Here is a 25,061-nt window from a genome sequence, read left to right as displayed (position 1 = left end):
CGGTTCTTGGCCAACAGATATAGATGCTATAAAGGCTCTATGATTAGATGAGTAACGATGATAAGAGATGAATTTTGACAAGGGATAAGCAGTGCTAACCTGTGTGACCAAAGTCGAGTTGGAAGGTTGAGCTGGGTGAGAGGGGAGACCGGTACCTACATGATAATCCTGTAAATAACTTAGCTATTTAGTGGGTCAATGAGGTCTTGACGAGACAATCTCATGTGAGACCACTAGAGTTGGATCATGAGAATTAATAAGGACATTCAAGGATGGCAATGGTGAGTCGGATGAGGAGCCAACACATTGTTCAATTTCAGAATTTTTAGCAGATTCATGGAGTGGTTCTATTGATGGGGACAAATTGTTGTCAAGAATTGGACAAGGTGATGCCTGGTGATCAAAAAATGGATGTGTGTGCGTGCCATGCGAAAAATGGAACTGAGTCTCATGGAAAATCACATTACGGGAGATAAAAATGGTATCGGTTTCCAAGTCATACACCTTGTAGCCTTTTTGCCCATGTATATACCCAAGAAAAATGCATTGTTTGGCTCGAGCATCAAACTTACGAGGTTTAAGATAGTGGTTTAAAGCAAAACAAAGACACCCGAAAACCCTAAGAAGGTTATAGGAGGGTGAAACATTGAACATCTCATAAGGAGTTTTTCCAGACAATATGGGAGTAGGAGTGCGATTAATAAGATAGGTGACAGTCAAAATAGCCTCTCCCCAAAATTGTTTAGGTAAACTAGCTTGGAATAATAATGCTCAAGCAACATTCAAGAGATGGCCATGTTTGAGCTCTACTACTCCATTTTGTTGTGGGGTAACTACATAACTAGTTTGATGCATTATCCCTTTCTCAAAATAAAAAGTAGGCATTATAAATTCCAAGCCATTGTCAACACGGATGCTCTTAACCTGATAGTTAAACTGTGTTTCAACCAATTGAATGAAGGATTTACCGTTGAAACGGGTTTCAGATTTGTGTTTCATCAAATAGACCCAAGTGCAACGGGTAAAATCATCCACAATGGTAAGAAAGCAGTGAGCTCCAGAGATGGAACTTGTTCGATACCTTACCTAAATGTCAACATGCAATAATTCAAATGGTGCAGATGTGGATATAGTACTTGATGGAAATTGATTTCTTCGTTGTTTAGCCAAATGGCAAATAGAACAAAGTTGGATATCATAACAAGGAATCCCTGAAACATTGCGAGAAAGGAAATTCAAACATTTATTGGATAGATGTCATGCCACAGTACGGACTTAGATTGATTGGACTGAGATGAAGCGCACATGGGAAGAGTGAAATAGTAGAGCCCATCTCGTTCTCTACCCATCCCAATCATCGTCCTCGAGCGTTGGTCCTGAATGACACAAGAATTAGAGGAGAAAATTAGCAAACAATTGGATTCCTTGGAAAGTTTGCTAATGGGAATAAGGTTGAATTGGAAAGATGGCACACGTAACACATTTGTGAGAGTCAACGTGGGTGAAATGACCACAGATCCAACATGTGTTACTGGAGAGGTAATCCCATTAGGAAGTCGTACAGTGCTATTTCCAAGCGATTGAATGGAACTAAGAAGAGAAGATGACTTAATCATATGATCTGTTGCATCACTATCAAAAATCCATGAAGTGGAATCAGTAATGGACGAGAGGCAGATGGAATTACCTGAGAGATTTGAAATAGAAACATTGCTACCTGCTTGGTTAGCAACATGTGGGGACTTAGGAATGAGAGCTAAAATTTGACGGCACTGCTCTTAAGTGAATGGAAAGGAGTTTGTTCCAAAATGTTTCTTTTCAATGGCCGAGTGGACTGCTTGGTTAGCAGTAGCACTAGAGGAAGCTTTGTGAAGGCAATGCCCAAGTGGATATCCATGAAGAGCATAACATTTGTCCATTGTGTGACCGACCCAATTTCAATGCTCGCATGTCAGTCGATCATGTGTTCCTCCTTTCTTCTTGTCAGTGCTCTTGAAATTCCTTTGACCATTATTAGTGCTGCTCTTGGACACAAGAGCAGCAACTTCAGGGATATGGATTGAAAAAACAATGTCCCTTTGTCGTTCCTCTTGTACAAGCAGTGAGAACTTTATTGATGGTGTGGAGTAGCTCTATTAACAAGATCCGCCCTCAAACCGTGGAATAGGACTCATGGAGTCCCATAAGAAATTTCATGGTCCTTTGACGTCTTTGGTATTCAAGTACCTTCGTCATGGCCCCACAAGAACATGAGAGTGTAGGGGAAAGTGCATTAAGTTAATCCCACGTACCCTTCAGCTTTGTGAAGTATGTGCCGACAGACATCGTGTACCGTGTGAGATCATGAATCTCACGCTCGATTTGAAAAAGATGAGGCGCATTAGTCTGGGAAAATTGTTCCTTAAGGTCCTTCCACATTGCTTCGGCTGATTCGGAGTAAATGACGCTTGCAGCTAGATCCTTAGAGAGGCCGTTGAATAGCCAAGAAGTAACCATGTTATTACAACGAATCCACTGGTTGAAAAGTGGATCCGTCTGGGCTGGTTTGAGAATGGATCCATCGATGAGACCCACCTTATTTTTGGCACTTAATGCCATGACTATAGCATGACTCCATGTGGTATAGTTGTCGCCTATCAATGGCTGGGATACCAACATAACCCCAGGTTGATCAGAAGGATGGAGATACAAAAGGATGAGAAGAGTTCTCATACTCTTTAGAATCCGAAGAACGGGAGCTGGTGACTAGGTCTTTATCTCCCATCTTAACGCTATCGGAATGAAAAGAAAGCTATCAAAATGGATAGCTTTGATTTGAGCAAAGAACGGTCTGCAGGAGCGTTACTGCTCTGATACCATGACAAATATTGAATTGGTTTTGAATGTGATATCTTATGTACTGGCTTCACTGACTTATATACACAAGAGTACATCAAGATCTCCTTCAATCAAGGAAATCACAATCAAATCTCCTAATCCTAATCCTAGGATACAGTCAAAGTTACAATCAAATCTCCTAATCCTAGGATACAATCAAGGAGAGATATGCAAGATTACAGAGAGAGATATGGTTCTTATCATCTTCAGCGAAGAAGAAGAAGATCATGTTGGGAAAAATTTCGGCATAACATATAATTCCAGAGAACAATTTCATTAACAATGATACAATTACAAGATTGAATCAATTTACAAAATACAATAACAGTAGACAAAATATAAAGACGAGATACAAACTGAATTTTCAGAAAATCAAACCGAGTCCTGTGTGATACCACAGTCTCCTTAAGAAAGATTTGCCGCCTACCGTCGGTGTTGTAGGATCTTGTTCGGCGTCTTCCTCCCAGGGTTGGCTCGGCTATACCGCAAGCTGTCGGAACACCACCGTCGACCGCCTTGGCGAACTCACTACTACCTATCTCTCTCTCACACAAGAACGAATTTCGGAGCTGTTGAAGTTCTGAATTTGCTGGTGCAGAATGAAGAGAGGACTACCCCTTTTATACTGCTCAGGAGCCTTTGAAATCAACCAAAAATTGAATACGGGAATTGAATTCTCAGCCTTGAATAGGGGATAATCAATACACGAAACTGCCAGAATGAATGGCAGGTGCAAATGCCAGCATTAACCTTTATTCATGGGCATTATTCTGCCAAGAAAAACTGCTGGAAAATTATCATTCATTAATTCTGAAAATTTTCCAACAGATCATCCTCAAGAGCTCAGACGGAAAGACCTTCGAGGTCGAGGAGGCCATCGCTCTCCAATTGCAGGCGATCTAGCACATGATCGAGGACGACTGCATGGACACCAGCATACCGCTGCCCAATGTCACAAGCGGCGTCCTGTCGAAGGTGATCTAGTACTGCAAAAAGCACCCCGAGTCGCCGGCTCCCGATAACGACGATCACGCGGGTAATGACGCGCTCAAGAACTTCGATGCTAAGTTCATCGATGTTGATCAGGGCCTCCTATTTGACTTGATTCTGGTATGATAACAATCCCCTAATATATAGTATTTAGTTTTTGTTGCACGATTGAATATATTGTTGCTTGTGTTGTGTGTACTCAACGATGTTTTTTTTTTTTTTTTTGTGTGTGCATATCTTTTGATTTTTTTATTTTTTTTTTGTGTGTGCATATCTTTTGATTTCCTCTTTAGTGGTTTATCTGAGTTACTTGTTTTTTTGTTTTTTGGATTTTTATCTGAGCTACTTGTTTACTATTTAATATTCCGGGATGGATAGATGACAAAGAAATTGAAAACAAGGTTTCTTTCAATGCTTTATTTTCTGGCTGGCTTACTCAGTTCGCGAATGTTGATAAGGATGTTCTGTTTGACATGATTCTGGTATAACAGTCATACCCTCCTGAGGCTTCGTGTTTAGTGGTCTATCTGATGTCTTTTTGGGATGTATAGATGACAATGAATTACTGAAGACGGGGTTTGATTCAATGCTGTATTTTCCAGAAAACCGGGCTTGTTTTTCAGTGCTTTATATTTTCTTGCTGGTTTATTCGTATTTAGTGAATTGTGGGAATTTGGGGGGAAAGTATTAATTGTGTAAGAGATAGTTCAGGTTGTTACTTTCTTGGACATTGTGATGATATTTGCATGAATCGTTGTTGTTGGCTACATACTTAACCATTGATAGGTAAAGGGGGATGTGCCCCCTTTTAGGATGTGACAGCAGAGCTCCAAACCAATGAGGAAGATTTTTAGTTTACATGCTTAATATGCTTAGGAACCTTAAGTGGCTTCTAAGGATGCTGATGCACAGCAGTGGATAGCAGAATTCTTCTTTTTGCTTGTTTGTTGTTTTGCAAGTAAAATACTAATTGTCCAACTTTGTCTTTGTTCATCTAATTCATACATGCTACCAAAAAAAATTGCCACTTGAAGATGAAATTGTAAGTTCCTTGTTGGACCATTATCAATCAGGATTACTTGTCTGGTAAGATTATGTTTTTGGCCACTTTATCGAGTAATGGTTTGGCGCGTGGTACCTATATAATGTTCACATATGTTGGTCCACTAATGTCTGTGTATAGTCATTCTTAACTTTGCTTTTACCTTATTGCTTTCGATATTGGAAAAATTGACAGCATGCTTGAAGTTAGCATTTTCTGCTACGTTGATTTTATTATTGGAGTGAAATCATGGTTTCTCCGGCTGTGTGTTCACGCTGTGCGTTTTGAAGTGTGCTTACCACCCCTTGAGAATTCCCACATTACTCTAAATGCTTAACCTTACTTTTTTTTCCTCAGGCGGCAAACTATCTTGGATATCAAGAGCTTGTTGGATCTGACCTGCCAGACCGTTGCAGACATGATAAAGGGCAAAACTCCTGAAGAAGTCCGGAAAATATTCAACATTGTGAATGACTATACCAAAGAGGAGGGGGCGGAGGTCCACGGGGAGAACGCGTGGGCCTTTGAATGACAGATCCAAGATGAACCGTCACTCTTTCATTCAATTTTCTCTTTTTAGGCTCAAGTACATAGGAATGGTTGTCTATTCTATCACCTGGTTCAGTTGAACCAGTTACCAATAGGTAGTATGTTTCGCGAGGATCACTCGGAACAAATTTACCTCAAATTAGCTTTATCGACATTGATCGTTCTTTTATTAATTGGAATTGGATTATTCTAGTATTTTGCATTTCTCAAATCATGGTTTTGTGTTTGTTTTACTTCTGATGATAATACGGCTTAATGCTGGTGATTGAATTTAGGGATTGTACAGGATGTGTTGATCCGTATAATTAATGTGTCAGTGACTGGAAGATGACTTGCCCTGTAAGATGGAGATGTATACAGTGGCTACATTTTTTTGGCAGTCTAACTTCGGATATGGCCCCGTCTGCTAATTCCATTTCCTAAGTTTGGCCTTTTTCACATGGGAGTGGATTATAAACAACGAGAGTGAATGGTGCTTCACGACTATCGAATATCAGGTATATTGGCAGTAGTACAAAGAAATCTTACCTCGAGGTGGAATAGCAATATGTTTGGATTAGTGGGGGACACCGGTATATCACTAAGCCCCAGTTGCATACTTTATTTACAATTACATATTGTAATATGGTGTCACCGTTGCACTAAATATTTATTTATTTCACCTTGAAATTAAGTAGAGTTCTTATCAGACAAATTAGTTAATGGCTTTTAAGAACCACGTGTTTGATGTATCTATAGCTTATGGCTTCCAATCAAAAATCATTTTTCGTAGCCTAAAATTTAGGCGTACTAGGCTAAAACAACACAATTCAACAAAAATGTATTACCAGTGTGATAGACATATAATTTTTTTCGAAAGAGTAAGAACTTCAATGATTTATGTTACCGGTATAATCTTTGTTGCACTAAAATAGCACAATTATTATTATTATTTTTTTTTTTGGGGGGGGGGGGGGGGAGGGGAATTTTGAAGTAATCAAAAGACATGGTTATTGTTACTAGAACTACACAACGAACTTCCTCTGCATTTTACTAACAAACAACTTGTAAAAGGAAAGTAATCTCCCGAGTGTTGAGGCGGCATAGTTAACTGTCAACTGGCTTCTACCCTGTTATGCGCAAATGGTGTTTTACAATTGGATTTAGTGTGTTTTTTTCATTTGTCACGCATTAAAGTGACATTCTATATTAATTGTTTGTGTAGTCAAAATATTTTAAACAAATTTACTCTCAGTATGCCAAGTTTTGTGGGTTATGCGCAAATGGTGATTTACTATAGGATTAAATATGATGTCACGTATCAACGATACATAGTATCATAACATTAATTTCAAAATTTGATTCTTGAATTCATAAAAAAAAGGTTCTCTACAAATTAGAAGAGCCAAATTTAACTTTTAAAATTCTTTTTTCTGATGCGGTCCTTCTTGAGTGATCCGAATAGTCCGCTATTAAAGAGGGTGGATTGGAGATGCCCTCGCGGGTGGGAAAGAATTTATTGGTTGTGTATAAACTATAAAAACATACAGGTCATTGTTAAGTGACGTGGACCTGTGATAAAATACAAATAAAAACCCGAAGACTGAGTAAATTTCATTTTTACTCCCTAATCTATTCAAAAGAAATGTCTTCTTTGCCCCTCAACTAACAATTAAGGTTTCTTAGTCCTCCAAGTAGCAGGAACCATAAAGGTGTGCACTCTCTCTCTCTCGCGCGCGCGCGAGCCCTGGCACGCTCGGCGATTATGGTCTGTGATGGTGCAACTCGTCCTTAAGTCGATATAACTCAGTGTGACTCAGTGGGCTATTCGAGTGACTTGTTACCGCCTTACCGGTTATTGACTGGTTGTTTCTTTTATCTTTTTAGGATCATAGCTTTCTGACTCTGTTTGGAGGATTGTTCTTTTTGTTTTGTTGGGCCTCCATTGGGAGGTTATTATTCTTTGGTTTGTCCTCTCCATGTGCGGGCTTTTCTTTCCCTTCTGGAACTGCCTCATTCCTTTGAGGACTGTGTGTAGAGTGTTTTGATGTGATGAGAGTGAGTTTTCGGGGTGGTGGCAATTCTGTGGCGCATGGTATAACCTACAATGCAGTGGGGTGCATATTTGGCTTGTATCCCCGTCCTGATGTACTGTTTTATTTACCTATCAATGTAACTATCCCAAACTTTGGGGGGAATAAAGGGTGTTGGCTATTTTTTTTTTTTTTTTGACATGGGCTAATTCAAGTTGGCTTGCCATCCTTTTCACAAAAAACAAAAGTTGGCTTGCCTTGATGTACTACATGAGAAATTGAAGTATAATTCAAGTTGGCCTGTAGCTTCAACTGCTGAAAAGGTGAGAGTTACTTTTACACTGAATCTTTGAAGTCAAGTACTCCGTATTGCATTAGGTAAAGAGAAAGGTATCCACAAAAGTGAAGGGAATTTATGAAGACTAGTAAGTTTTTTTTTTATGCTCCCTCATTTTTTCCTTGTTACTATTTTGATATGTTTAGGAAATCAGAATAGGCTCTATAGATACACGTACATAGGGCTGCAAACGAGCCGAGCCGAGTTTTAGAGTGTTCGAGCTCGGCTCGCCAAAAATTTAGTTGGCTCGAGCTCGGCTCGAGCTCGTGACGAGCTGCAGGACTCGAGCTCGAGCTCGGCTCGAGATGTATTTACAGAGCTCGAGCTCGGCTCGCTCGGCTCGTTTATGAAACAATATATATATATATATATATATATATATATATATATATATATATATATATATATATATATATATATATATATATATATAGTTGGGCTCGCGAGCCAATTCGAGTCGAGTTTCGACGAGCTCGAGCTCGGCTCGTTTATAAAACGAGCCCAACATTTTAGCTGGAGCTCGTTCCTTTGTGTCTCGAACAGAGCCGAGCCGAGCCGAGCCGTTATCGAGCCGAGCTTCGAGCCGCTCGCGAGCGGCTCGGATCGTTTGCACCCCTACACGTACACCACCGGTGTTAAATGGTGGAATGTACTCTCTAGTTTCTATTTCTTTTCGAGCATATTTTTTTGCCCCAAAAACGATTGACTAGTAGAGATGGCACCGGTTGATTCGGTCCATATTTTGTACAGTTACTATAGTAAAACTCAAAAAATGAACTTTCATTTGTTATTTCCGTTTACTAATTCATTTAACATAATCAAAGCAAAATAACGAAAAAAATTGAACTTCCGCGCGCAAGTTCTTTTAATCCACACTAGCGGCAAACACCCAAAGTACTTAGGAGAGAAACCAAACCAAGCAATAAAATACATAAGCCAAGAGCAAGATCACCTTTGATTTCCACTATAGAAATTAGAAAACTGAAATTTTAACATTGGGTATGTACTCCATAAGTACTGTATGCTGAATTTACGCTTGGTAATTTAAAGGTCCTAGGGTATTATGTCAGTTCGATTTGGAGTTTGGATTCAGTGCGGGTACTCTTTTACACCAAATGTATATCGAACCCAGCCAAATACTTCGATTCTGACATCAAAGCCGTCCAAGGTTAGGAAAAGTTTAGAAAAAATCAGCTCTACAAGGGCAGATTGGTTAGGATACCGGTCATTTTCTCGTGCGATTTCCGTCTTTATTGATTGGATCATGTTGAGTGCATGTGTACGACTCGTTCCGTTACCACTTTGTATGGAATATTAAAAGAAAATTTAACTTTATTCTTGATTAAGTAAGAGCATCTTACTCCCCGTTGATCAATTGAGTGACGAAGTAGACATTTGGTATAGTACATGGAATATTAAAAGAAAATTTAATTAGATTTTTGACTTCATACCTGATCTCGCAAATCTTTCGAGATTCGCTATTTGAGGAATGTGCGGAGATGCTGTAAATATGTTGATCAATAGGGGGACAAATAGACATTTGGTATAGTACAGGGGATAAAACTGAAATTGGCCCAACGAAGACCCGTCGTTGCATCGGACATCTTTTCCATGAGGTCCCTATTACAAATACCACAGGGATTCAGTGAAAGGGAGAGAGACAGAGAGAGCCCTTTGCTGATTCCACCACCTCTCTGTCGTTTTTGTCCATTAAGGTTAGCCGTTTGTTGTTTTTGTTTTCTTTCTGCCTAATAAAATTTGGAAAACAACTCCGTCATAGCTATTCTGATTATATCCTAGTTTGTATTTTTCTGGGTTTGTTTTTTGTTTTTTTTTTTCTGGGTTTGTTTGCATGCTTGTTGATTTGGGTTGTGTTTGATCTTCTTGTTTTCATAGTCATCTTTCCAACGAAAGGTACATATGTAAATCAACTTACAACAATTTCTTCAAATTTCTAAACCCGTCAGAAAATGTTTTGGTCAACGCCGGACTTGGAAGGAGATTTTGGTTCTGTTTAGCAGTATTATAGGTGGCGACTGGTGGGGGTTAATGTAGGTCTTACATACCCTTTGGGTTGAGCGGTTTGGTGAGAAAGGAAAAGAAAGGAGAATCTCACCAATTGTTTAGATAAATAGGTGGGAAATGATGCGGAAATTGTGTAAATGATTAGTCTATTTTGTTTCTCACCATTTTGGAAATGGTGAGATTTGGTGAGAAATCATAACTCTTTCCTTTCTCACCGAATCGCTTAATCCGAAGGGGCTGTTTTAAGTTTTAATGTAGGCCACGCCATGTAAGGGTGATATGGTTGAACATAGACTGAGGGTAGGCAAGAGGGGTCATAATCATGTGGCAGGTTCCATTTACTCGTACATGTAACGGGCAATAAAAAGCAAAGGAAATATTTCTCACCATTTTGGAAATGGTGAGATTTGGTGATAAATCATAGCTCTTTCCTTTCTCGCTGAATCGCTTAATCCAAAGGGGCTGTTTTAAGTTTTAATGTAGGCAACGCCACGCAAGGGTGATACGGTTGAACGTAGACTGAGGGTAGGCAAGAGGGGTCGTAATCATATACCAGGTTCCATTTATCGTACATGTAACGGGCAATAAAAAGCAAAGGAAATACTTATGAAGAAAATCGTAAAAAAAAGAGTTGCAGGAATAGAATCTCTGTTTGTTTTTCTGTTCTTTCATGGACTGTTATTCTGTTTGGTTTTTTTGATTTGATTCCATTTCACACACTCACACCAATGACTTATTATTCACGACGATCATGGTTCTTTTGCATGTTTTGTGGCCCTAGTTTCTGTTGAGTGGTGCAACCTATTTAGTGAATTTAATTTCAGACCCAATCAAGTTCATCTCCTCCACTGCATACCATAGAGATCTAGAATATGCTGCCTTTAAATCAGCCTTCCGAATATTGTCTTTTAGCGATAATTACACAAAAAGTCTGCCAGTGGCAAGTTTTTTTTGCCAAGGCAGTCTGCAAACTCTATCAGAGTCTTAGTAAACTGTTGTTTAATATTCAAAACCACGTGGTTATTACAATCCTTTTCATTATGTTATGTATCATGCAATTCAATTCTATGCACCGAGCAATCGATAGGCATCTTTAGGCGAATCGGCATAAGAAGGAATGACATTAGATTCGTTCGATTGTGGATATGTATGGTATGGTTTGATACACTAAGAAGCGACTTGACTTTTTGCTCATGATTCTACTTGCAAAAGTAATACCCAATATGCTTGCATTTTGTGTTGAATTCATCTCCCTTGACTAGCTCACAATTCCGGATGTCTTTTTATTAGTTCTTGCACTGCAGAGCTTGGATTATTGTTTCTTCTAATTAATAGTATTGCATTTTTGCAACTTCTCACATATTGCTTTTCTAAGCTACTGAAGTTTAATTCATATACTCTACAGGCTTCTCCACCTATTGCCCATTGGGTTCATGTTGGTTATGAATTGTTTCCAAAAGATAGCAACATAAGATTATCGTAATTATAAGCCATGCATCAGGATTTTCAACCTTTGTTAATTTCTTGTTCTCATAAGTCATAATATAAGTATGTATCGGGGATTCGTAGTCCTTGTAAACCATAACTGTTGAGGACGCTTTTCATATGAAATTAACTTCTTAAAATCTTCAACTTGCATTTCTAAACCAAGGGTGAAACTTCCATTTTTCTGGGATTTGTAGATGGGAGATGAGGACCGAAATTACAGTCTTGACGAAGCACTTGTGGCTGTGGGATTTGGACATTTCCAATTTTTTGTCCTTCTGTATGCTGGGATGGGTTTGGTTTCAGAAGCGATGGAAATGATGCTTCTCTCTTTTATAGGACCTGCAGTGCAGGCTGCATGGGGTCTTTCATCTCACGAAGAGAGCCTATTAACCACCGTGGTTTTTGCTGGTATGCTTGTTGGCACTTACACATCGGGAATTGTTTCAGACAACTTTGGTCGAAGGTCAGTTTCTTCTTTCCTTTATGTGTATGTTGTTTCGATACAATGAAAGCTTAATTGTATAGGTCAACAAAGTCTTTGAAATGAAGCGACGATTTGTATGCGTTACTTGATCAATTTTCTCGTTCTTGTTGAACTTGATCTGTGTACTAGGACCGCCTTCTTTGAATAACTGAACTATTTATCTGAGTTGGCCAATAGTTAGGCCAGGCCAAGTTTTGCAACACTATTACCCTCCTACCCAAGCTTTGTAACAAAGTAAAAAGGCCAGGCCGATAGCAAGGTCATGTCCAATGATTGGACCCATAGGCCATAGCTTGGTATGGTGTTTCTTTTCTTTTTCCTGTTTTCCAGCTACATGCCTTGCTACAAGCAACTCCTCTCGTGCCTGTTAGTGGATATCCCTTCGCCTCACTTGTCACGCCCCAAATTCGGGAGCATGACCGGCCGTGTACCATGAAGCAATCATGGGACACGAAGCCTAATTAAAAATAGTTTTAGCAACTTGAAACAAATAAAAGAAAAACTGGATATTTTATTACAATAAAATGTGCGACACCAAACCAATATTTTTCTTAAGTAAATGACACAATATCTCATATTTTTCAATCTCCAAATTCCACAAGAACTGCCAATAAATAAAAGTGCGGAAGCTGTTTGACAAGAGAAAATAAATAAAAATGTAGACACCCTAGAGGTCCAAACAGAAGGTCCCAACAATGTCACAGAGTCCACTACAATGCTCCATGAACTAATCTGAAAAAAATGTGGAATAAATCCAGAAGCTGACGAGCTCAGTGAGTAGTTAAGCATGCTAAGGGTAATACAAAGTGGCATACGTATAAATGAACGTTAACTGAGGTTTCAAAGGAGTGGTTTCAAATTATAAGGATCAAGAGTTCAACGATTGATATCAACAATCTAACGAAGTCAATGGCTCAACAAATAGTATCCACAAGTTGAATAATGGATTAACGAATAGCAACAACAATAATCGAATCACGACAATAATTATACCAAACGAGTCCAAGAACATCCGAATGACGAACAACGATAACAGAAGTCTAAACCGGAGTGGGAACCATATTGACCAATTAACAAATGCCAAATATTTTCTCAGGGCTTAGCCCGTTGGATCTGACACCATACTTAGAGTCACCATAGGATGGCGCTTGGGACCTTTTCTCTAAGCCGATCTGAAATAGGATCATAGGGTATTTCACAAGTCTTTTCCCTATCCGTTGAGCACTAGAGTCATATGGTATTTCACAAGTCTTTTCCCTAGCGGCCAAAGTCACCATGATATTTCACAGGTCCTTTCCTTGGACTTTCACAAATATAAACATAATCTGTGGTCCCAAATATAAAAGAGCGGCGAACTGGAGTCACCTGCACTAGGAATATTCTCTGTGTCGTTGCAGAGTCACAATAATATTATGGAGTGATCAAATCGACGACAACAAAAGTAAGGACAATCGATCAATCACAAATATTCTCAATTAACCTTGTATGCCAAAAGGTACGTCAATTGTCAATAATTATGAGAGCAACGAATAAGAATAATCATCATTAGATCACAACGAATAACGAATTGTCAAGAATAGATTGGCTCAAGAGGATTCCAAAAGAAGGGATCACATGCTTAACTACTCACCTCGATCGGAACGATAGATCACCAAAATGCAATGCTCGCGTACTCTAATAATCTGAATTACAAGAAGGCACGGGACTGAAATTAATTTAATGGAAAAACTATTGATTTGATTAGCACTAAAACTATGAATACTACTATGGTTACTACCCTTTAGCCTTTACTCCCTTATCAATTCCCACCCACATGCGCACACCACACAACACACACAGCTACACACACGCACACTCCCGCCCCCGCTCCACTACAAATAATAACCCAATTAAACCTTTAAAGATACCAAGAAAAGAAAAGGAATTTATAAAATACAGTATAAAGGATTACCAGTACTTCAGAAGCCAACTAGAAGATTTGTAAAACCATCGTGGTATCTCCAACTGCCGCAGCTCTCTCGTTATCTCACTAGCTTGAATAAAATAACCCTAGTTGTCCATATTTACTGTATAAAATAGAGGGACCCTCTCTTCTTTAACCAAAACTCCGACCCATCTGGCAACTTAAAAGATTAAGTCTAACCCAAATAAAACAAAGCGGCCCAATGATATAATATATACACATACACATAAAAATATAAGTTACTATTCGAGATTAGAAGTATTTTGAAATAAATACATTTCATAATAATTAACATTTTTTTTATTAGAAAGAAGTTTAAAAAAGAAAAATGAAAGAATTAAATATCTGTGCCAAAAATATTTCTTTCTTTTTTTCTTTTGAAAAAGAGGGATGTCACATCACTCGTCTATTGATGTCATTCTGGCCCAGGTTGAAATCCATTCCTTTGCCCCATTGCCATAGCCTTGGTAGAGGCTCTTCACTCTTCCTACCCTTAGTCCAAAGGGCCTTCCTTTTCAGCAGTGTGGTGGGTACGGTCGAGTAGAATACATCGCTCGCACAAATAAGTTCATCGCCATCCTAGGTAATTACACGGTCGTTTAACCAACGAAGTTCCGCTTGACTTGGTGCTTATCTTTTCTTGAACTAATTGATCCGATACTCAAATTCTTTTTAGAGGAGCAAACATCCCTCAGGGCTCCCTATTACTAGCTTCTTTTTTGTCCATCTTGTCTTTTTAGGCATTTTTAGGCATAATGGAAGCTTGGATGTCATCCATCAAGTATATTCATCTACTCTTTGGGCTTGTTGAATGATAAAAGTGAATCTGTCAATGACATGACTAGAGTTCTGTAAATGACATGACTAAAGTTCTTTTGAAGTTCAGTTGTTGAATTGTAGAATACATAACAAGAGAGGGAGAATAAGAAAGAAGCAATGGACTTGTCTTAACAAATTAAGCTGATTAGCTAATTGACAATTGTGTACCATAACATGTACTTGTATTACTGTAATAGGAGACTACGAAGATACCCTCGCGATAAAATAAGTCATTACCTTGTGGTTACATTTTGTACGGGAGGTCCAACTGGAACTCCCTGTGGTTTAGCGGAGGTACGATTGGGTTGGGTGGGGGGTTGCTTGAGGTGGGACATGTGGTGGTTATGGAGGTACAACTCGGGGTGGTTGTTGATTACGAAATGTATTCATATGATTAGTCACTACGCCTACCAACCCTTGTAAGAGTTGTTCCATCCAGTCCATGCGCTCATCTGACTAGGGTTGACTTGACAAAGGGTTAGCACGTGTGTTTACCATGGTTTCTAAATAGAAAGTAAAAATAAATAAAGCTATTTAGTTATTAAATAATAGTTACGATACTAAAATTATTAAAGAGTACTCATGAAAGTCATGTAGATAACTTTTTTTTTTTTTATTTTTTCACATCTTACTAAGCTTGCAGTTACATAACCCAACTACATGGGCATCATCATATCCCACCAAAAGATGATTTCTTACTAACTTCAAGCCATACACATATTACTAGCGAAAAGGTCAGATACCACATATACACTTGGTCTAGTACTACCCAAAATACTATACGAGTACAACTAGAAAAGTCAATCCCTGCCGCTGGCTCCACGGTAGGGTCCAATGACCGACTCCGATCCAACGGACTGGGCGTCCCAATGGTTAGTCTCGGTCGCGTCGTCGTCGAACAACGGCTCTTTTGGGTCCTCTTCCTCCTCCAGAGCCTCGGGACAGGCGAAGGAGTAAGAATTGGCACCTCTGGGGGCACAGGTGCGGGCTCGGGAACAGGTGCTGGGGGTAACACAATCGGTGGGGCTATAGGGTGTTGAGGGGCCATTGTCCCAAGTTCCCATGTGCATCCGCTCGGTTCACAATTTCATTGTATTTTTGTGTGTCAAGAAAATATTGCTGACACAGCTTAGCAATGCGCACACGTGTCTACCCGGTACAATACCTCTGCTTTATTCTGAAGTTCTACATGAAAAGGTCTTGCTTGAAACACCGAGACACCTCCTCATAAACAATTTGTTCTGCCGCGATCTCATTCCTTATCGCTTGGTATAGAGCGGGGTTTAACGGAGTGGCCCGTGGACGTGGGGCCTGATAACTCATATGATGCCCGCCATGAGAATCGTTTGTGTCAATGGAGTCCATCCTACAATATGAAAATTAACTTTTATCAAAACTCAGGTTTAAGAAAACAAAATGACTTTCCAAGGTTCAGTAGATCTAATGACCATAAATTCAACATACGAATTGACATAATTACATTTAATCCTACTATCTATACAGGTAGCATGTAAGTGCAAAAATTGTATGTGTTACACCTAACTCTGGATTTTTTAAATAAAGTTCCAAAACTGGAGCTCTGAAATCATGTTAGCTTCTCCGTTAAACCCCGTTCTATACCAAGCAAGGAATGAGATCGTGGCAAAACAAATTGTTTATAAGGAGGCGTCTCGGGTGTTTCAAGGAAGACCTTTTCATGTAGAGCTTCAGAATAGAGCAGAGGTCTTGTACCGGGCAAAGATGTGTGCGCATTGCTAAACTGTGTCGGCAATATGTTCTTGACACACAAAAATACAATGAAATTGTGGACCAAGCGGATGGCTTCTCCGTTAAACCCCGTTCTATACCAAGCGAGGAATGAGATCGTGGCAAAACAAATTGTTTATAAGGAGGTGTCTCGGGTGTTTCAAGCAAGACCTTTTCATGTGGAGCTTCAGAATAGAGCAGAGGTCTTGCACCGGGCAAAGATGTGTGCACATTGCTGAACTGTGTCGGCAATATGTTCTTGACGCACAAAAATACAATGAAATTGTGGACCAAGCGGATGCACAGGGGGACTTGGGGCAATGGCCCCCTCAACACCCTATAGCCCCACCGGTTGTGCTACCCCCAACACCTGTTTCCGAGCCCCCACCTGTGGTCCCAGAGGTGCCAATTCTTGTTCCTGCACCTGTTCCCAAGGTTCTGGAGGACGAAGAGGACCCAGAGGAGCTGTTGTTCGATGACAACGCAATCGAGACCGACCATTGGGACGCCCAGTCTGTTGGATCGGAGGAGTCGGTCACTGGACCCTACCGTGGAGCCAGCGGCAGGGATTGACTATTCTAGTTGTACTCGTTTAGTATTTTGGGTAGTACTAGACCAAGTGTATATGTGGTATCTGGCCTTTTTGTTAGTAATATGTGTGTGGCTTGAAGTTAGTAAGAAATCATCTTTTGGTGTGATATGATGATGCCCATGTAGTTGGGTTATGTAACTGCAAGCTTAGTAAGATGTGAACATATATATAAAGTTGTTATCTACATGACTTTCGTGAGTACTCTTTAATAATTTTAGTGTTGTTAACTGTTATTTAATAATTAAGTAGCTTTATTTATTTTCACTTTCTATTTAGGAACCGGGGGGTGGGGGGGGGGGGGGGGGGGGGCGAGGTAGTGAATTATTCTATCTGCTGAACCAGGGTAGTTAGCAAATCAAGCATGTGCCAGCTTGAAGGACAGTCACTGAAAGGAGGATGAGCTGATGGCTTCATGAGAACATCACTGAGTTGATGCCAAGTCACAAGTGACCTCCCTCAAAGGTGCAATAGCTAGAGTTGGATTGTCTACAAGGACAACTACAAGCCAATCAGCATCACTAAAGTGTGGCACAGATAAAGAACGAGAAGGCTGGTAAAGCAGTCCTCGTCCACATGCACAACTTATTCATGTAATCATTTGTTTGTCCCCATTTGATACCACCGTGTAGTCATTCGTTTATCAAATGCCGAGGGAAGTGAATTTGGGTCGTATACTTCATGCATGTTACATAAACCTTTTTTAATTTATTGAGGACATGTTACATGAATGACAACACCGTTTTCTATGAGCACCCCTTTGGATTTGTATGCTAGATATTGGCACTAAAAATTGTGCAAGGCTTTCTTGAAATACTAGTGTAGTAAAGCTTTGGATGCACTCTGCTTCAAGTTTTGGCTCTAACTTAGATCCTCTATTCAAATTGGAAAAATGGGTTATTGCACCTGTAGGAATTGTGCAATGTGGTACTTGTATGAGCTTTAAAACTGGAACCTGTTTCTCAAGAGGGTAATAGTGAGAAGCGGACTTGGCATCGCTCTAGTAGACTAAAGAGGCTAGATATCATTCTAGCATGCGAAGATACTTGAATCCACACGGGATAGATTAATTTAAGAAAATTTATGACAAGCAATGAAAGGAAAAATTTACCACTTCGACTTGCGTGGCTATTCTAATCCTAATTCTTGTGGAAAAAGAAATAACATAAAATTGGGAAACTTACTGTACATGAACTAGGAAACGTAATAATTTAGTTTACTTTATATACTAAATAACACTGGTTCTGGTTAAAATGTAATTCTCAAATGATGTAGAAATTCAAAAAAAAAATTCTAAATCAGACTACCTCTCTGTTAGGGGAAAAAAACTTGTTCCCAATTTTCAATTACTCAAAACTTCTTGCATGCTTGCGCTTGTTCACATCAACCTACATCTGAAATAATGTTTCTTGAGCTCAAAATTAACGACAAGTCCTATTCCACGGCATTAGAGTTCGTGAACTGGATTTTGGCTTAGTTATTTCTACATTTATGACAGTATGCTCGGCTTTTCGATACCCCATTGGCTTCTAAACTTACCGAAAATCACTCCTTGGATGCCAGCTAGCTCGTCTCATAAAAGTCAGGCAAATTCCTGACATTATCTCCTACTTTAAAACCCTTGAGATCTAGTGTTGCTTTGTGTAATTTCTGACTCAAGGTCTTCTGCCGTTTTAATGCCTTTCTTGTCAATGCGTCGCATGACTTTTGTAAACATATTCCTTTCATTAAACATAGTGTCACAAGTTGATGATGACCCTATTAAATCACTTGCTTTGCTAAACCAAGTTCCGATGAGGCCTCCTCAATTGATGGTGGAGCATCATAGTACACCCTTTGGTCTATCCCAAAGAGAACGTGTGACAAGGACTGCCCTGCTCTACTCTTTTGATTATCACCCAACCTATGTTACACGGACGCGGGTGCGAGTAGCGGGAGCGGATGTATATCTAGTGGTCGGATATTTAACAATTGAGGATACCTCGATGGGGATCTAAATTTGGTTACGGATACTTGGATACGTTAAATAATGAATTTTTTTGTACATTACTCAATTTCATAAATGAAACAGTAGATTATCCATGTATTAAAAGTACATCAATTCTTTTGGTTGGTCAGCAAAGGATCAGAAAAGCCCATGATATGTTATTTTAGGAGCCCATAAAGATTGTTGAGTCTACTTTACCCATATTTGGCCAAATATATCAGTCCAATAATACCCCAAAAAGAGAAAATTTGCCCATATTTGCTCAACTATATCAGCTCAATAGTAGCCTGAAAATGGTAAATAAACTCGTAGGCCGCACCTGCACCTGTGTCATGTCGTGTCACCAATACAACAATCCTAACAATGCATGAACAATCGTCCTGAACTTTCTCTGCCTTGCAAACTTCGACTTCCCCCTGTTTATCATCCTCGATGTATTTCCCTATGTTTGGTTTAACTACGACAACTTGCATCTCTTCCTCTACGATTTCCCGTTGTCTGGCAATTTGCAGATATTAGTTGCTCATAATGCCATGTCATCCATCATATCCTTTTTATTCTTGGCCATCAATGATATGATGCTTGCCTTTTTCTCTCTCATTTAGATTGCAAATCTAACCACCGCCATAATGTTGAGAGGTAAGCTTTAATATCACTGTCATACCTCCAGTTTCTTCATTTGGAATTATGTATTAAAATGAGAAAGTAGAATCCAATCTTGAGTATCTTCAATCGAGAATATCCGTGATTCAACAATTACATTTACAATTTTCTTGTGTTCGGCAAGAAAAGAAGAGGAATAACTTTTCTCCTTTTGACACTTTTTCTCCCCTGTTCTCTGTCATACCAGGAAAGGATTCCTTTTTACAGCACTGGTTACTGCAGGAGCTGGTTTGCTTAGTGCATTCGCTCCAAATTTCATCTCACTGGTAATTCTGCGTTGTGTGGTTGGTATTGGTTTGGGAGGTGGGCCTGTGCTCTCATCCTGGTTTTTAGAGTTCATTCCGGCTTCAAACAGAGGCACTTGGATGGTTGTTTTTTCAGGTTTCTGGACTCTCGGCACGATTTTTGAGGCTTCACTTGCATGGGTATGGTCATATTTTCTAGTGTCTGAATGAATAGAGTTTATTCAAATAGTTAACAGGGCTACACAAGTAGAGTCTCTTTTTCTTTTTCTTTCTTTTTATTCTTAACATAGGATCAATGAAGAAAGTAGTTGAAAGGGCTCATTGTGTTGCTCACTGCCAACGTTAATAGGTTGTTGAAGGAAATCTATGAGTTTTATGGTCCTTGGTAGTTTAAATTGATATGCCGTATTCTAGTCCCTTTCCATATTTGATAAGATTCTCTCCCATCTTTCTTGTTTCTCTGTATTTCTAATATCACTTGATATTTTTCTCACTATGTTTGGCTATCAGACCATGGTACTGAAGTACAATGCTATTGTCATTTGCATCCTTGACTCTTCGAATGAGGGATTTCCTTTGGTTTCTTCAAAGTTTGACAAAATTTAAGACCAATTAAGTCTCCCTTCTTAACTTCCTGGTTGTCTGAGTATGATTTAGTCACACATTTGACTATCCTCATGTACTGGCTTAGAGTTGGCGTCCTAGTTTTTAAGGCAGTCTTTGTTGATGATACTAACTTAATCTCCTCCGCCCTACACGGCGTTGCCCTGGGGAACAAGTTTTGGAGAATGGAAGCTAATTGTTAACTGTTAGCCAGATTTTAGTGGTCGGTGTTTCATGATCATATGAGGGGTTTCCTCTATGTATGTGGCATGATAAGTTTGCAGTCTCTATGACGCCTTCACAAAATGCTTGTGATGACCATTGCAGACAAACTGTTGTTTATTTGGATTTAGTATAGTTGCTCTAATATTCATGAGAACAATGACATTTAGTGCTGATCTTCAGAACCTTGCGTTCTTGTTTGCAGTTTGTCATGCCAACCTTGGGTTGGAGGTGGCTACTTGCTTTCTCTGCTGTTCCATCATCACTACTTCTTTTGTTCTATGGCTTGACCCCTGAATCACCAAGGTACTTATGCAACAAAGGACGAGCAAATGATGCACTAAACATTTTGGAGAGAGTGGCAAGTATGAATCAGAAAAAGCTCCCTTCGGGTGTCCTAATTTCTGGCCACCAAATTGAGCTACGTGAAAAGCTTGATACATCAGAAGATGTACACTTGCTTTCGCCAGAAAAAGTGGAGCATATATCTCCCAATGTTACAGATTCAAATAATAAAGGTTCTTCATCACTGTTTATGCTTTTTTCACCAGAATTAGTTCGGTCAACCCTACTCCTGTGGGTAGTATTTTTTGGAAATGCATTCTCGTATTATGGCCTCGTTCTGCTGACCACGGAGATGAACAATGGCCATAATAAATGTGCAGTGACCGAGGTGCATTCCTCCCAAGATGTTAGCTACGCAGATGTTTTCATCACCAGTTTTGCTGGTATGCCTTTCCATTTTCCAATGTTTTTTTCCCTTCTATCTATTCAGATATTAATGTGATCATATTATTGCATACCTGGAAGCGGACTGAGTTTACATTTGATTTTTATTTGCTTCCAGAGGTTCCTGGGCTCCTTCTATCTGCTGCCACAGTGGATAAATTTGGTCGTAAGCTCTCAATGTCGGCTATGTTCTTCCTTTGCTCCATTTTCCTTGCCCCGTTGGTATTTCATCAGGCTCCGGGTTTAACAACTGGTCTTCTGTTCGGAGCTCGCACATGCATTACAGCAACCTTTACAATTGTGTATATATATGCTCCTGAGGTAAGTTGAAAAATAATATTTCTATCATCTCAAATGGATTGAAATCCTCATTACACCAATGTTTCCAATCCCAAGCCTGCAGCCAGTTGCGTGCAGCAGTCTTCAATCTTGACATGCCAGTTATCTTTTATTTTGAAATATGCATCCTTAGGCTTTTGAACTTATATGACCTGGAAATGCGAATATCAAAGTAATGATAACAAGACATAACTGGGAAGCAGTACCATATGAAACATGGTAGAGTATAGCATAACAGTTTTCACATCTCCTCACCAAGACTATGCTAATTCAATGTTTACCTGTACTTCTTAACATGCTAAACTATTTGCATATTGGGAAAAGTCACCCCTACCCTGGTGAGTACACACGCAGCGGAACCCGTCTGACAACAAAACCCGAAACCTGTTTGACGACAAAAAATTCCCAGAACATGGACTCGAACCCGTCCGACTGTTCCATTTGAAACCGTCCGTTTGGCTGAATTTTCGGTTGGGTTGGGTGGTTGGTTGGTCAGATCTGACTGCCATGCACCCCTAGACAACCTCCAAAGCAAAGAACACAAAATCAACAGAAACAAGAGACCTCAAGCTACCCCTCAGCAAACTCTGGGAGTAAACTTCCCAAACATCACAAGTTCTCCCATTTTCCACTGTGTCAGCCAACTTCCAAGAGCATAGGCACGATCTAGTATCACCCACAATCTTTTCTAAGACTAGCTTCCCATGATTCTTCTTGTACTGAAATATTCTAAGGTTACTTTCGGTCCAGATATGGTAAGTAGCAACTTGAGTAAACAGCTTAATAACTTCACACGTAGCGGATTTCCCTTGTAGTTATCAATATGGCCTATTCAATTTCATTTCCAAGATCCATAGGAGCACTGAAGACATTACATGTGTTCTGCGGTTGAGTGATTTTGCTGAATACCCATTTTTGGTTAGTGTCCAAATTATTCCATTTTCTACCTCTTGGTTAGGAAGAATAGTTGCAGGGGTATTGACCACAATCTCTCGGGTAACAGAGTTGCTTTTCTAAGCCAGCTCCACCGCCACTTGCTACGATTTAACTAAATGGCCCCATTAGATTGTAGTCGCTTTTTTGGGACTCCTGAGGGTAGCACATACTCCCTTGCGACAGAATGTCTTAGTTGTCTGCCTGAGTCTTCAGAATGTGGGATCCTTCTGGTACTTCCAAGTATGAATGAATCACGATTCGGGATCATCACGTACTTCTAGTGTAATTTTGAATGAATAATGATTCTGGCATGACTTTGTTGTTTTTTTACTGAAGAAAATAGTATGTGATAATTGCCTTCAGATTATACAGTCTGTTGACAATTACTTTTGTGTTGACCATGGGATGGTCGTCAGACTAGATGTGCTCAAGCATACACGGTATTATCATTTGCTGGATGATACTCACACCATTTATTGGTTAATATACTGCTCCCAAAACAGTTTTGGGATTGATGTGCTCCTGCTGCCAATAGATTTATCTTACGTCTTAGTCTAAGCCTTCGTCGTTTGCTTTTTCCTCTTAGTCATGTCCTCTTTTGTGCATCTTTCGCTCATATTCTTGATCCTTGCCCAATGCCTATGAATGAGACTTCTCTTGTCAAGTTCCCTCTTGTACTATCTATCTATTTTGTTAAGTGGCCAGATGGTGGTGGTTGTGGGGGGTGGGTGTGTCGGGGTTCGTGCTTGTGTTTTGGGTGACGAGTGAGTTTTTTTGTTTTTAAACTGCAGATATACCCTACATCGGTGAGAACAACGGGAGTCGGAGTTGCAAGCTCAGTGGGAAGAGTTGGTGGGATGGTATGTCCTCTTGTGGCAGTTGGTTTGATACATTCATGTCATCAAACTGCAGCTATTGTTTTATTTGAGATTGTCGTCTTTCTCTCCGGGACTTGTGTATTGTTCTTCCCATTTGAAACCACGGGTCGTGAATTGAACGATAGAGTAACAGTGCAAAACAAGTAAGAACTGTAGATTACATTAACCATGTGCTGATTTATATTGCTTGTACCTTCTTCCAAAGGAATACTCATTCATGGAGCCAAAGAGCACCCTACCTTGGCCTGTTGTATTGTTTGATATTTGAAGCCAATTTGTTCATATATAAGGATTTGATTGGGCTCCATATCCTCTCCATAAATTTGCAAGTATCCATGTCCATATAGGCCGTCAAAGTCAAAATTTGACAATATACATGGCAAAGTGGTGTTCTACCTGTAGGTCAAAATTGTTGCGAAAAAATGGCAATGTTATCTTTCATGCCAAATTTGGCCGCAACTTTAACTTTACTAACTCTGTCACATCGCCCAAAGCAATAGGTTTTGCATGGGAAAATAAGATGTATTTAATCAAATGGTTCGGATTTGTGAATGTGTCAAAATGAAGCTAAATTGAGGAAAAAATGTATTAGTAGTTATTTTTTAAGTTCATCTATGTTTTAACTTTTCTAAAATCCACTTGGTCCACACGATAAGATAACTTAGCATTTGGAAAATACTATATTTGTTAAAGATCAATCAAATCTATTGACCGCTCAGTCACTATTTACATATATTACGATTCAAATTCATGGTTTATCAATCATCATTATGATTAATGAAATTAAACAATTAGTCGAATTGGACGGCTCAATATGATGGATCACTATCTCAATTATCACTGTCAGCTATTTTTTGCATTTACTAGTTATTTATGTTGATTGATGCAAACGGTTTAAACATTTTGTTAAGCTCTTAATCAAATTAATATGTTTGCTTTATTCAAATACTCACGTATCAGTGTCAACCAAGTTTGCTAATTATGCCATATTAATTAATTCCAATGATTTGATGAATTATTTAAACTCATAATCAAATCAATTAGAGTAGTTTAGCTTTCAATCTCTCTAATCATTGTCAACCACCATAAATATTAACAATTACATCTGCAAATTATGTGACATTGATCGATTGAAATGGCTTTGATCGATTGGTCTACTAGTCAGTATTTCAATCAAACATTTATTCGTTACTATAACCATAATTGATTGATGAATATATATTAATCAGTAGTAAACATCGTATCAGTATCAACATTTAGTCACTATATTAGGTATCTAAATCAAAATGAATAGTATAATTTCATTAATCAATAGCCGTAATTCAATATAAGATTCAATTAAATCAGTAATACTTGTTAATCATTTGTCTTTTGTTATATAGTAATTAGAAGAATGAGAAGTGTATATTATTGCTTTAGTGACTATGTTAAATATTTTTCGAAAGAAGTTTGTTTTCAAGATATTAAAGTATCAAAATGATAGGAGTATATGAATGCCTTGTCTTTAGAATAATTTTTACAAAAAAAAAAAAATTCAA

The 25,061-nt window shown here is 39.1% G+C and overlaps 1 protein-coding gene and 1 pseudogene across 3 annotated transcripts; both read left to right on the top strand.

The window, feature by feature from the left end:
- The first annotated feature begins 3,768 nt into the window (after nucleotides 1–3,768).
- LOC131316026 (SKP1-like protein 20) lies at nucleotides 3,769–5,852 on the top strand (annotated as a pseudogene).
- A 3,515-nt stretch (nucleotides 5,853–9,367) lies between these two features.
- On the top strand, nucleotides 9,368–23,830 carry LOC131313405 (organic cation/carnitine transporter 7). Of its 3 annotated transcripts, none has more exons than XM_058341697.1 (6): nucleotides 9,368–9,522; nucleotides 11,515–11,783; nucleotides 19,759–19,996; nucleotides 20,847–21,369; nucleotides 21,489–21,691; nucleotides 23,437–23,830. In XM_058341697.1, the coding sequence occupies exons 2-6, from the start codon at nucleotides 11,515–11,517 to the stop codon at nucleotides 23,668–23,670; spliced, it is 1,467 nt and encodes a 488-aa protein (XP_058197680.1). In that variant the 5' UTR covers nucleotides 9,368–9,522; the 3' UTR covers nucleotides 23,671–23,830. The 3 variants fall into 3 exon arrangements, with proteins under 3 accessions (XP_058197680.1, XP_058197696.1, XP_058197688.1); XM_058341713.1 differs by having other exon boundaries at nucleotides 9,380–9,522; nucleotides 11,657–11,783; XM_058341705.1 differs by having other exon boundaries at nucleotides 9,447–9,522; nucleotides 11,522–11,783.
- Nucleotides 23,831–25,061: the final 1,231 nt, after the last annotated feature.

This window comes from Rhododendron vialii, chromosome 2a, assembly GCF_030253575.1.
Source record: "Rhododendron vialii isolate Sample 1 chromosome 2a, ASM3025357v1".
NCBI classification, from domain to species: domain Eukaryota; kingdom Viridiplantae; phylum Streptophyta; class Magnoliopsida; order Ericales; family Ericaceae; genus Rhododendron; species Rhododendron vialii.
The sequence above is the reverse complement of the archived record's forward strand: the minus strand, read 5'-3'. Positions and strand labels throughout refer to the sequence as shown.

What these genes read in the sequence shown, in the direction of transcription:
- LOC131313405 (XM_058341697.1), top strand. Translation starts at nt 11,515, where the DNA reads ATGGGAGATGAGGACCGAAATTACAGTCTTGACGAAGCACTTGTGGCT. An exon ending in TCAGACAACTTTGGTCGAAG is followed by an intron (nt 11,784 to 19,758) that starts GTCAGTTTCTTC and finishes CTGTCATACCAG; the next exon opens with GAAAGGATTCCTTTTTACAG. An exon ending in TTTCATCACCAGTTTTGCTG is followed by an intron (nt 21,370 to 21,488) that starts GTATGCCTTTCC and finishes ATTTGCTTCCAG; the next exon opens with AGGTTCCTGGGCTCCTTCTA.